Source organism: Egretta garzetta, unplaced genomic scaffold, assembly GCF_000687185.1.
Source record: "Egretta garzetta isolate BGI_Z169 unplaced genomic scaffold, ASM68718v1 scaffold108, whole genome shotgun sequence".
In the NCBI taxonomy this organism is placed as follows: Eukaryota; Metazoa; Chordata; class Aves; order Pelecaniformes; family Ardeidae; genus Egretta; species Egretta garzetta.
In genome coordinates, this window is record NW_009260614.1 from 5,074,652 (window position 1) to 5,087,487 (window position 12,836).

At 48.0% G+C, this 12,836-nt stretch overlaps 1 protein-coding gene across 2 annotated transcripts in view; it reads left to right on the forward strand.

Annotated features, from left to right (window-relative positions):
- The first annotated feature begins 959 nt into the window (after positions 1 to 959).
- The window catches only part of CAMKK1 (calcium/calmodulin dependent protein kinase kinase 1), a 62,169-nt gene continuing 50,292 nt past the window's right edge, over positions 960 to 12,836 (forward strand). For both annotated transcript variants that reach the window (XM_035900612.1, XM_009645109.2), the window contains exons 1-2: positions 960 to 1,516; positions 11,569 to 11,616. In XM_035900612.1, coding sequence (XP_035756505.1) covers positions 1,061 to 1,516; positions 11,569 to 11,616 — 504 coding nt within the window. In that variant the 5' untranslated portion in view covers positions 960 to 1,060. The remainder of the gene's footprint in view (positions 1,517 to 11,568; positions 11,617 to 12,836) is intronic.

Below are 12,836 nucleotides of genomic sequence, written 5' to 3' on the forward strand. Positions count from 1 at the left end.
TTCCCCCCCCCCCAAAAAAAAAACCCAACAAAACAAAAACCACTGGGCAGAGGGATGACGTGGTGGATCCTGCAGCACTGCATCTTCAGAGGTAGTTAAGGGATGACAGCCATGTGCTGGAGAGGATTGTTTCCTGCTCTGGACTGTGCTGGGAAGACTGAAATCTGTTTTAAATTGAGACTGAAACTAACATCCAGGAAACAGTGATTTATTTAGCAGTTTTAGCTTTGTATTACATTTTTGTGTTCTGTAGGTCTTTTCCAAAGGAAAAGCTGATTTCCACATGCTGGTAATCATTAAGCGTTGTTGATTTGCAACTCAATGTAGCTTTTAGACATGGTGGGCAGCAAGGTTAATGTGTATTTGCACACAGGCTGCAACTGTGGGGTGCCAGGGGCAAGCCTGGAACCAGACTTGCCTCTAAATTCTGCCTTTGCTGTTCACTATGTTGCAAATAAATGAGAACGTGGAAGTCACCAGCTGTGGCTTGGCTTTCAGACACTCTCCAGGGCCCCACAAGGCAAGAGAGACACCACTGTGGAGCCCTAAATGTCTGTGGATTTGCTGCTGTGCATGTTGGATTTGGATACATACCAGAAGCTCTTGTACCCTATAAATAAGAATCCAAGAGGTCAAAAGCTTGACCCTTTATGCTCAGCTTGTTAAGAAGCTGTACTTCTCCCTTTGTTGTAAGCTCTGGTTGACTGCTGGTCTAACTACAGAAGGAGAAGTTCTCTTTAGCTGTGTCACTTGTTGCATATCAGATAAAATCTCATCTTTATCGCTTTCATATCTAGCTCTACTTGGGTTTGCCTTTCCTTCTGAGTGTTTGCAACTTGTTTACATCCTGCCTGTGTGTTGCCTTCACTTTCTTTTATGTTGGAAGAAGCTGGAGATGGGTGTCTTGGTATGTTTTTGTTGAGTGAACATTATTCATTTACCTCTGTGTTTCCTTTTAGGTATTTCATGGAGGGATTCCTTCATGCCACATGCTGTTTGTGAGTGCTAGCATTGCAGCTCTTCGCAGTGCCATCTGAGACCATACGAGCTGGACACAGTGATGGGGGACTCTCCAACAAATGCTATGGATGGAGGCATAGACACATGCTACAAAGACACACAGACTGAACTGGCAGAGCGGGTAGCAGCCATAGATGTGGCTGTTGGCCCAGACAGAAGTGACCAAAATGGTGAAGACAACACTGAAGAAAATGACACAGTCTTTTCTGATAATGTAAAAGACATCCAAAGAAATGGAGTCAACAGTGATGTGGGAATGAATGAACTTCTGCCTTCCCAACGGTCAGAAGATGCTCGCTGGAGGCATGTTCCCAAGAGACCTCTCACTAGACCTGTCCTATCAAGTAGGAAGTTGTCTCTTCAGGAAAGATCATCAGGAGGTTATTTGGCTTCTAGCAACACTCCAGGTTATGGTCCTTATGCCACAGGGCCATCACCACGTATAATGAGGAGACCAACGATAGAGTCCAATCGCGTCTCCATATCGGATTCTGAGGTAGGCATGTTCTCCCTAAACTGTGGTGTCAAGGTAAGGTAAGTTTTTCTGAACTGCTTAGTGAGAGCCTTCAGTCTTCTGGAGCAGTAAGTCTGAGAGCACTGTTTTTCCTAAGGGGAAAAAAAAAATAAATCCTTGAAACCAGGGATTGTATTAGCTTGGAATGGCTGAACACCTCTGCATCCATCCCTCAGACCTCTACTGGGTGTAGCCCTGGTCCTGACATTTGGCTCCTCCAGCCTTCACCTGCCTGGGATAGTCCCACTGGGGGGCCGGGATGCCTGTTGTGCAGCGGTAGTATGCAGAAGGCCTGTCAGGCTGTTCAGAGGTAGGGCTTGGAGCCAAATGGCTTTGCTCTTGTGTCCCTGCTGTGTATGCCCTTTGGGAGTTTATCAGTCACAGCAGCTTTGCTGATGGTATTTTATGGATTTAAGCTTCTGGAGATTATGTATCTCCTATTGTGTTTTGCCATTACTGAAGGCATGATTTAATTTTATAAAGAGCTTAAATGCACTGGTGTTTCCTATTCCTGTCAGGATTTTCCTTTGTCTCTAAAGCGTTTGTGACAGCAGTGGTAACCAAGGGCTGTGACCCTCCTCCCGAGGAGTGTCGCTGGGTGGCGGTGGCTGTTCTCTGTCTTGTGGCTGCTGTCCTGGTACCAAGCCTGGGCTCAGACCTGTCCCAGAGGTGTAATGTGCTGTCATGGGGAGGACGGGGAGCCGAGAGAGGGTCTGTTCGGACCACACTGCCTGCTGTCGTGCTGAAGATGTTGAGCCTGCAGCAATGCTCATGAAAGGCCAGGCATGATGGAGGTGGTGTACATGGGTGTTTCTTAAAGCCAAAATCTTTTGAAAAATGCTACTGACTGGGGAAGGATTTTAAGTAGGGAATCTGCTGTCTGGAGTACCAGAGAAGGAATGTTGTTTCAGCAGGGCTGGCAGCTGGTTTGGGAAAAACACAAACTCATACCTGAATTATCCCCTGAGCCTAGGCTGTGCCTCTTCCTGAGACTTTTATCTGCTATTTGTGGAGAAAACCCAAGTTTTCTATGTCCAGCCATATTTCTCTGGACTGAATTTGTTTCCCAGTCAAGTTTGTCTTGTGTTTCTGCTCTTGGGGAATGGGGCAGGGCAGAGGCAGGGGAGGGAGATGTTGGTGGGTGCCATACTCCCTGGTCTTGCTCAGAGATGCCATAACAAAGAGGAGGCAGCATGGACCTGCTGGCCTTACCCTGGAGGGAGGGCTGCATCTCCTGCCCTGGTGCTGTGAGGAGCCCAGGAGAAGCCTCTTGGTTTACCTTATGACCAAGAGTCTTGTTCCTGGTGAAGGATAGGCCCTTTCCATGGGTATTTTCAATCTCTTTCCTCTAGGGCTAGCAGTACAGTGATGCTCACCCAGTGAATTCACCTCTGCTGCTGTGCCCTGGCACCAAAGTGGGAGGGAGGCAGCAGCCAGGGGCTCGGGAGCAGTGCCCATCTGAGCTTTCCTTGCCAAGATGATTGGGAACGTGTTGCTGAACGTGGCTCTGCCAGTGCCACTGTGCCAACGTGGTGCTCTTGGGCACTGTGGTGCTCCCAGCTGCGATGCCTAAATCCTATAGTGGTCCTGCCCTGTGTCATAAGGGACCTCAAATCGGTGGAGTTTAGACTTTTACCACCGTGGGTCCCAGTGAACTGGAGCTTAACATCTGTGTGGCTTAGTGTTTCCCTCCTGAAAAGTGTGTGTTTTCCCTTTGCACATCTGAGAGGATGGGTGCTGTGCACAAGAAAATCGGCCATTGTCCTCTGCGAAGTTTTGCAAGTCATGTTAGCTGTGAGATGGGTCATGGCATCCCCGTCCGATAAGAGGGTATCTGCAGAAGGTGCACTGCAGAGATTGCAGCTTCTTTGACAGCAGCCGTATACTTTAATAAGGGAGATGGGGAGGGAGAGGAGCCGGTTCTTGGAAGCGGACGTGACTTGTGTGCCAGCTCTCCCATCCTGCAGTACTTTGACTGTGCCAGGAGTGGGGCTTGTCCGAAATATGTTTCAAAGTAACTGCAGTCTAGTGTGACTAGCACATTCACATCTGCAAGCAAATTCAAAATACTCTGTCCTCTTTCACAGCATCTGCATCTTGAGGAGCAATAGCTGCTGCCTTGGGGTAGGAAATGGTTAGTTTGAAATGCAGATGCAGAGCCCTTCACTTTGCTGCTCCCGCAGCAGTCTGTTATGCAGTGCTGCAGTTTTAATGGTGGCTTTGATATAACTATTTAGAGCCCTGCTCCGGTGCAGCCCAGATGCTTAACAAAGCCGTGCTCGTTGGAAAGCATCATTCATATTAATGGGTTATTGCTGCAGTAGGAGGGGGAAGGGAGCTCAGGCGAGAGCTGTGCGTTTTTGGAGGTGGATGCTTGCCCTCGCAGCAGTGCTCTCGGGAGCTGTGCTTCATCTTCCCAGCTTATAGGGACAGTATCTATAGCCTGTAAGGAATAGCAAAAGGACTAGGAAGATCGTGCATGCTTGTTTATAGGATAAAGCTTGAGGCTGGCAACTGAATAATGAGAAATAAGTGTTAGGTGTGTGACAGCATGGCGAGTGTGCAGTCTGCATACAGCACAACTCCGGCAGCCTGCGTGCGACCTGCCAGTTGCTGTGAAGCGGTTGTTGCAGGGTGGTTGTGTTCATGGCTCTGAGAGATGCTGGCAGTCCGCATACAAGCTATACAGCTCACCAAGATACAGCAGGGAACTTGGAAGAGAAATGGAGAACGGATCTTGATCTTATGTTGTTACATACATTTGCTTGATACGTTTGCTGTAAGCAATTAGCAGAGCCTTGCATGTGGGCAGGGAAGACTGAGCAGAGCCAGGAGGTAGGGGCAGGGCTTCTAAGAGTTACAGGGGATTCTGATGCTTTTGGTCCTATGGGGGATAAAATAACCCTGTGATGAGAAATACAATCATGGTGTACTTAGCAGCAGCTGCTATTGTGTTTTCTGTTGATCATTTTGCATGGAGCCTCAGTGAGCAGGGAGGCTGGTCGGTCACTGACAAGATCCAGCTCGCTGATCACGGCATTGCCCCTGGTCTCCCTGCAAATGACTCTTTGGCACATCTTATTCTAGGCAAGCTGCATGTTCGTACTTGGGTTCATGTCTCTCACCTGCTTAAAGCCATTTCAGAGTTGCTTCTTTCTCGTTGCATTGAGTATCCATCATCAGTCAGTGCCTTTTGGGTGGCAGGCATCCATCACTCTGGCTTGCAGCTGCTGCCCGAATGAGTTACAGTCTGTGCAAAAATGAAGATGAAGTTTGAGTATTTGGACTTTGTCGACGGTACACGTGCAGGCACCGTCCATCAGGAGCAGAGATGGATGGGGCTGCAAATCAAAATTTCCTATGTTATGCAGATAGCGATTTAGGATTCCCTCTCCAGTGATAGCAGGAGTGGTGGCTCACTGCCTTGTCAGCAGTTCTGTATCCCTGACTGATCTGGAAAAATAATGGAGAGGTGTGATATGGGGACACTGGATATGGGGATACAGCAAAGGTGAATTTTCTGTTCTGTGCTGAATTATGGAAGAACCATGTGTTTGGTTAGAGAGAGACACTGCTGAGTTTTTTAATGCTGGTTTAATACTTGTTTGTAGGCTGGGAGGAAAACTTGTATTCAGGGATCAGAGGGCCAAGAGCCAAAGCTGAGCCTGGGAGACTGAGGGAGGCTTCACGTGGTGCTGTGAGCAGGGAATGAATTGTGCTGTCCTGTCCCCGGGACTGATACCCCAAACGCCTGCCTTCTGAACAGGGTTTCTTGGGTTTGTTGAGGAAGATGATGTGTCCTGGGCCGGCAGGGCTGCAGCAGAGCCAGGGATTGTTGTCTTGCACAGAGGCAGTTCCTGATCAACTGACCAGAGCCACCAATTAGCTAATTACCCTGGGATGAAGAGTTGGCAGCTGGTGGTGTCTTGCAGCCGCTGCTGACAAATCTGGATCTGCAATTTTAACTCTGCAAGAGAAGTAACCCATTCTGCTCTCCTGATAGTGGTACTGTCTACTTAATTAACCTGATTTGTCATATCTCTATCAAAATTCATCTGTAACTTTCAGAACAGGCCAATTCCCTGCTTGTTCCCCTCCTCTCTTAGGTTATTTATGGACCATAGCCTGGAAGGCCCTTTCAGCACCACCTCCTCTGGGGGTAGTGCCCACTAGGCTGGTGGGATTTCTGCTGCCTTTGCTGCCTATCAGTGATTCGCTCTCAGAAGGGAATGGCTTTGCCTTTTAGCTGTGGAACAGAAGTGATTAAGCTGAAGCTATTAAGGTACCTAATTCTGCAGAGCTGAGGCACAGGCCTCAGAGTCTGTTGATGTGACATTCCCGGCTCCTGCTCAGTGCTGGCAGCATGGCGAGAGGAGAGAGTTTTCCTGGGGCTGCTAAAAGCAGCTTCGGCTTTCCTGCATGGATGCTGCTCAGGTGCTTGTATGTACCAGGGCAAGACTCTCTGAACGTGTTTGTACAGATTGATGGGTGTCTTGTCACAGTGTTTGACAGAGCTCGTCCCACCTAAAATGGCAGGGCTTGTATCAGTGAAAGGATAGAGGTGCTGCTTGTCGGAAAATGGCTTTTGAAAATGCAATGCTGATTTTTTTTTTTTTTTTTTTTATTCTGACATCCCAAACCAACCTTTTTAGGTAGCCAAGAAAAATCTCACTTGGAGAGTGGCTAGAAGAAGGAAAAGATGTCTTTTTCCAGGCTTTCTCCCCAGACCTGCCAGCACAGTTAATTGCTTTATACTTTTTGTTCTTCAGTCTCTTCTGGCTGAATTGTCCTTTCTCTCCCACACATTCCCTTTCTCTCCCCTGCATCTACTTGCTCCTTGGCAGCCTGGTTCTTCCAGCCCCGGTGTCTGCATGGTCCCTCCACCCTCTGGGATCAGCAGGAGGTTGTTCCAGCTCCCCACTGCCTGGGCAGCCCTGCACACCATGGTGGTGGGCTGAGGCCATATGTACTTTAGTGGGAGCGGAGAAGATGAGTTGGGCCGTGTGTTTTCCCTTTTCAGTGTTGCTGTTAGCCCAGGCATGCAGGGAGGAGGATGAGCTGACAAAAGGAATTTTCCTATGCTTGATGTCCATGGCTTATCCCAGAGGCACGGAAAATAAATTGCTTCTTTGTCCTTTCTTTTCTTGGCTTTCCACATCTTTATCCCAGGCCTCTGGCTTGTTTGGCCAACTGGTGTTGAGAGCTGTGAGAGGCAGTAGTTCAGTGCTGGGCTGATCCAGGTCTTGTGGTGCTCCAGTCTCTGGGAGCTGCCTGGTTTTCTTCACGAGGTCATGATTTCCTTGCAGTGTGTAGAGATAAACCCACATGGGACCAGGGCAGTGGCAGGCACCAAGTTCCTACACAGCATGGGCTGGAGAGCTGCGCCTATCAGCCCCATGAGTCCCCCAAACTAATTTCTTCTAGAGGTCTTAGTGTGGTGTTCAAACTAGAGCTCTCTTGAAAAGATCAAAGATACTTGGGAAACATTTCTTCAAAGAAGAATCCCCCACAGGCATTGCTAATTTCTTTTCCTTAGATTAATTAACTTTAAATAAAAGTTACATTTCCAACTTATCTAAGGGCAAGGTTTGAGAGAAAGCCCACCCATAGCTGCAGTTGTGGAGGGGCTGGAACGGGGCTGCTTTCATCCCACCAATCCCAGCCCCCTTTTATTCTTCTAGCCACTTTCCAAATGATACTCCAGGGACCAAGTGGGTGCCAGGCTCCTGCATCCAGCATTGGGGACCCGGATGGGTGACCCCAGGCAGCAATGCTGAGCCTCCGTGTTGCACTTTCTGCCCAGCCATGGCCAGTGCTCCTGCCAGCAGCCAGTCATGGTGCTAGGCTTCCAGTTTTGCATTTGGTTTTGGATGTTGTTTAAAAATCTGTTTATTTTTCTTACGTCCATGAGTTTTGGGCTTCCTGTGTGTCCTTCTCTGTCCTTGGGCAACTTTCTAACTTGTATTCATTGCTGCTCCTAATACACCTTTTCTGGTGTTTATTTTCATTTTGTCTGTTTTTAGAACTACTTTCGCTTCCTCTTCCAGACTGGATAGGTTTAAACCAGTGTTGTCTTCATTGCTGGCTTTTAGTTCCCAATTTTTTTCCCATGCTTCTCTTTTAAGTGTATCTCTGAATTGCTGAAACTTAGACATTTTTTTCAGATTGGTGAATTTGGCTTCTTTTAGAGGGCAAAATTCTCCATTATCTATGAATGTATGTAAGCAGTCTGATTGTTTTCAGAAAAGTCTTACTTTGGAAACCAGCTCAGGCTCTTCCTCCCCATCCCAGTGTCCCCCCAGATGCAAAGGCCCAATTCCCAGTTTCTCAGGGTTTGTCACACAGCAGTGGCAGCAGTGGATTTAGGGAATTGGGCCTGGACTCTAGACTTAGCCATGCGTTATGACTTTTGATCAATTTTTGCTTTCTGTGACATTTATTCCCCCCCTCCCTCTCTTGAGTAATACCTTGGACATGTTAACAAATGGGGCGCCGTGTTTTTTAAGGCGGAACAATTACTGCACACTTGGATGGACGCAGCAGTCTAATTTGCTGACAGCTTTTCATTAAAGGATCTCATTAAGGTTCTTGTTCTGTTCGTATTTATCAGCAGTTGCAAATACATTGGCTTGATGAAATCAAAAGGATTGTACAATGTTATCTTTAAGAAACACTTGGCCTAAAGATAGGTGTTTTTCTCTGATAAAGGAATAGCACAATTATCCCACTTCCTGCAGGAGAGCCAAATAATAACATAACAGCCCTGCTGGTCTGCAGTGACACGTGGCAGGAGTCACCTGAGCTGTGAATTATGGTCCTTCTGCAGAAAAAAAAAAAAGGTAGAAAGCACCTATAATCTGGTTTGATTTTTGCTGCATTCAGCTCAAGTGCTTGAAGCATCTCAGAAGCTAAGATGATAGTGCTGCTCACCGGTAATTATCTGAGAGGAGAGTGGTGGAAGTGTGGGTTGGGTAGGGATGCCGTGATAGTGAGCAGAAACTCATGGAGGCTGTGCTGCAGACCTGGAGCCCATACTCCATCATCACCCTTCCCTTGGACCCTCTCTGGATGTTCCCATCCTGGTATTTATCCATCTCTTTTGAAAATCCATCACCCAAAGGCAGGTATCCTGGTGTTGCTCACAAGCTCCATTTAACAGCAGAGAAAGACTGGAGAGATGCTTCAGATGATCGGTCTGGTGAGGTATAGAAGTGGCAATTTCTAGACAGAGGTAAGAAGGATGGTGGGAAGGTGATAGAGTCACAGGAATTGGTGCCTTGGACACAGGGAACAGGAATAGTCCCCCCTCAGCTGCACTAAATATTAGCACTCTGTAAGGGAATTTGCCCAGCTGGATGGATTATGTTCCTTCAGGTGGGAGGGAGGCAATGTCACCATGGCTCCCTGGACAGCGTGTTTGCAAGGAGAAACAGCAGGTTCAGTGCTTTAGAGATGCTACCTTGGCTTGAAACAAGATACTGAGTGCAGACCAAAGGGTGTGTGGCCACATGTAAAAGCCCATCTTTACTTGTGCAAGTAATCCTTCCCGGGGGAGGAGGCCTGTTAACAGGACCTAGACATTGCAAGCTTGCTGGTTTGAAGAGCAGGAGACACTGAGGGTGGTTGGCGGTTTCTCAGAGGGATGCTCACTTTTCCTGCCTGTCTCAACCACCCTTGTGAGCATTTCCCTATCACTGCAGCACTGTAGTTTTGCACAGGACAAGGCGAGGTGTGTGAAGCTGAGCTTGGGGAAACCCAGAAGACATCAACAGAAAACTTTCTGCTTAATTTGTGAAAATCACCACGATGCAAAGCACGGCCTCATGCTGGGAAGTGAATCTGCTGACACAGGGTTCTCAGGGGAGTTTGTCCTCCACATGTCTGTACCCTGGGTTCCTGCATGCTGCCCCCTCCTTTGGGGAGGGGAGTCCTTTCTACAAAATTTAGTGGGATTCTTTTTCTTTCCCATATGTTTTGGTGGTTTTATGCTTTGCATCTTGGCTTTTGCTGGGTCATGTTCCCTCCTCTCTTGTTGCTCCTTGTTCTGATGGATTGGGTTTTGCCTTTGGAAAGACACGTGCTTTGCTAGCAGCAGAGTTAATACACTTCTGTGGCCCCATTACTCACAATTGGCTCTTCCTCCCTGTCAGGGTGGTGGAAGAATCTTCTTGCACTGGAAACAAGATCAAGATTTAAATAATTCCTTATATTCCTGACAAGCCACTGCTTGCAAGCTTAAAAAGTCATCAGTTCCCCGTTCCTTTTCTCCTTCACTGTCATGATTGCTTGTGTTAGAAGTGTTTTCTGGTTGGAGATGGGGGAAAAGTCAAAATTATCATCTACCGCATCCGTGCTGTAATGCATACCGAGAGGCAGAGGAGTGTTGCTTTCAGTGAGGATGGTGCATGGGGACAGGGCTATTAATACCTCCCCCCCGATTCTTACAAATGGACTGAAGGCATCTGGCACTGCTTCTGTAGATTGCAGGGCTATTTTTAGGTTTATGGAAAGGCTAATCTACCTGCCTGCAAGTTTTAGATGAACTTTGTTCCCATAGAAGCGCCCGGTGCAGAGGTTGGAAGCAAATTTCCAGCCTGCTTTAGTGCTTGGCAATCTTGAGGAGAAATACTGTGTTTTAAAATGCTGTCTGGGGAAGCATGTCCTGTCTAAAGGCTCAGCCCACACTGTGTGCTGTGGCTGGAAACTCCCTCCTTCCCTCACTCCACTGAGTTTGGGGCTGTCCCCTCCCGTGCAATGCAGTTAAGTGCTATCTGTTAAGTCAGGACCAAGGCAAAAACCACTGCAGCCCACACTCTCCAGTGCCGGTGCTGTAGGGATCCCCACAAGAGCACTCTGACCCTTTGCCAGGAGCTTTGCATTGCAGCACCATGTGTGCTGTCCTCCTGTGGACCCTGTCACAGTGGCTGAGCCGAGCAGGTCCCCTGGGTGCTCCAAGGCAGCTGCAGAGAGAGCTAAGTGCAGGCAGTGCACAATGCTCACCCTGTGCTCATGGTCTTGGGCCCCCTGGGCTTCTGTGTCATCTGGGATTTTTGTCCTGTAATTAGTGAGGATGGAGGGGCCAGGTCCAAGTGAAATGCAACCATGGAGGTTTTGCTGCTGCTGTGAAAGAAGGTGTTTTCCATTAGGTAGTATGATACTAAAGGAAACGGTGGACTTAACATCAGATGACTGCATGGCTCCTCTGTTCTACCTTGGCTTCCAGCAGTGATGCCTGGGGCCACCGTCACTCCCTGTGTGGCTCCTGGTCTATCAAGTAACTCAGCACCCTGTCATTACACCCTTGTCATAGCATGCTGTGGGTCTGCATCCACCACTCTTCTACCCCTTGGGGTCTCAGTGCTGGATAGCTTACAAACGGAGATCAGGCCTGCTTAGGGGTGATTTATTTTGGCAAATACTGTATCGGCTGAAAGGAATCCAAATTGTTTGTGTTGCGTTGCAAAGGAGCTTGGCTTAGTGTGCTCTCCTCAAAGAGCAGCCCGCAGTCCAGCTGAGGGTTCATCCAAGCGCAGCCCCAGCCTTCACATATTGCCCACAGAGGAGTCCCTGTCTTTGCCAGGCTGATGTTGGGATGGGTACGGGCTCATGCTGCAATCCTGGGACTGGTGTGGGTGCCTGGATGCTGGGAGCTGCGAGGCCATGAAAGACCCCTGGAGCTGGGGACAAGTGTTTTTCTGCTTGGTATTGAACACAGTCTGATGCAGACTGTCCATGTAAAGAGGCCAGGGGCTGCTGTCAGGTTCACCAGGCTGAACAAAGAATGATGCTGGGGAATTGGGGTGCAGGGGCCTCTGGCATCACACCAACACAAAGAGAGTCAAAATTCAGCCCATAATTGCTTTGTCCTGGGCTGTCAAAAAAACCGAAAAAGCAGTACTTACAGTGTAATGTATACTGGCTTAAATAAGATTTAGTTTTTCATTATTCAGCACTCAGCCTCTACTTGATACTGATTCAAACTCAGTCATTTCCTTTTACCAATACTCTAATTATGTTCTCCTTTTGATCTACAGGACTGCGTGCAATTAAACCAGTACAAGCTGCAGAGTGAAATAGGCAAGGTACGTTACTGGAGCCTGTGTTTGTCACAAGCAACCTGCATGTACACACATGAGACTCCATGCAATTTGTGTTTGTTTTGGGATTTTTTAGTTTTTTGCCTTATTAGTCTGAGCAAGTTTTGTTCAAGGTCAAAGTGGAGCTACTCCTGAAATCTAAATGTATTTTCCTTCCCTCCGAAGGTGGTTAAGCTGGCTCCCTTCCAAGGTGTTTGCTTGCCAAATGTAACACTAAGAGCCTTTGATGCATTAATACAACCCAAGAAGGAAAGAAAAACAAAAAAAAATCAGGGCAGGTGTTTGGTCCCCATCAGGACTAGTTTTCATGTCCATGAATGAAATGCTAGTCTAGGCATTAGTGGACTAGAAAGTCCACATTTAAAAGCTGCAGAATGATTCAGAAGAGATTCCTCCAAAGTTATTTAGAGGTCTGGGCTGGCGAGCAGATCGGACACCTGCACATTTGGATGTCTGCCACCATTGCAGATGGGTCCATGAGCATCAGTGCTGTCTGGAAGCTGTACCTACCTTATTGCAGTCAAAAGGGTCTGCACCCTGAAGTGCAGAGGCCGTCACCAAAAGTTTCATTAGTCCAAACTCCTCTCCAAAGGCTGTGGGAGGAGGCACCCTTCCTGTGTGGACAGTGGGCTGTGTGCTTGGCTGCTGGCAGTCAGGGTGCAAGGTTGGAGATGCTGCTGCTGGTGGTACAGCAGATCGTCATCTGAAACTCATACACAGCTTTTGTTGTTGGCTTAATTATGATTTAAGGAGAGTATGAGACATTCTCTCTGGTGGATTTGCCCCTGCCTTCTCCTTCCCTGTGGGTCACAGTGAGCAGATCAGCACTCTGAGGTTGGTGGAAGGTCGTCTGGACCTGCTGTGCTTCTGGACCAGCCAGATGGCTTGTCAGTCTCCTCTGAGACCTGGACCTTTATTCTAGCTCTCAGTCAAGTCAAGAGAAGCACTTTGAAGGCTGTAGTGTTCTTCTCACTCGCTTATTCAACAGGCATCTCTCAGGGATGATACCTAGCCATGGTGTTATGTCTTGCTTGCATAAAATGTATAGCGTTGTCACACAGAACTATGGGGAAAAGTGATTTGGATGGAGCTGTGGATACAGCAGTGATTCAGGTCTGCCTTTGCCTGGGTAAGCGCTGGTTGGAGCAGGAAGCTGATCCTCACTGAAATCTGTTTGCTGATGAGAGATGGAAAGATTTCCTGCC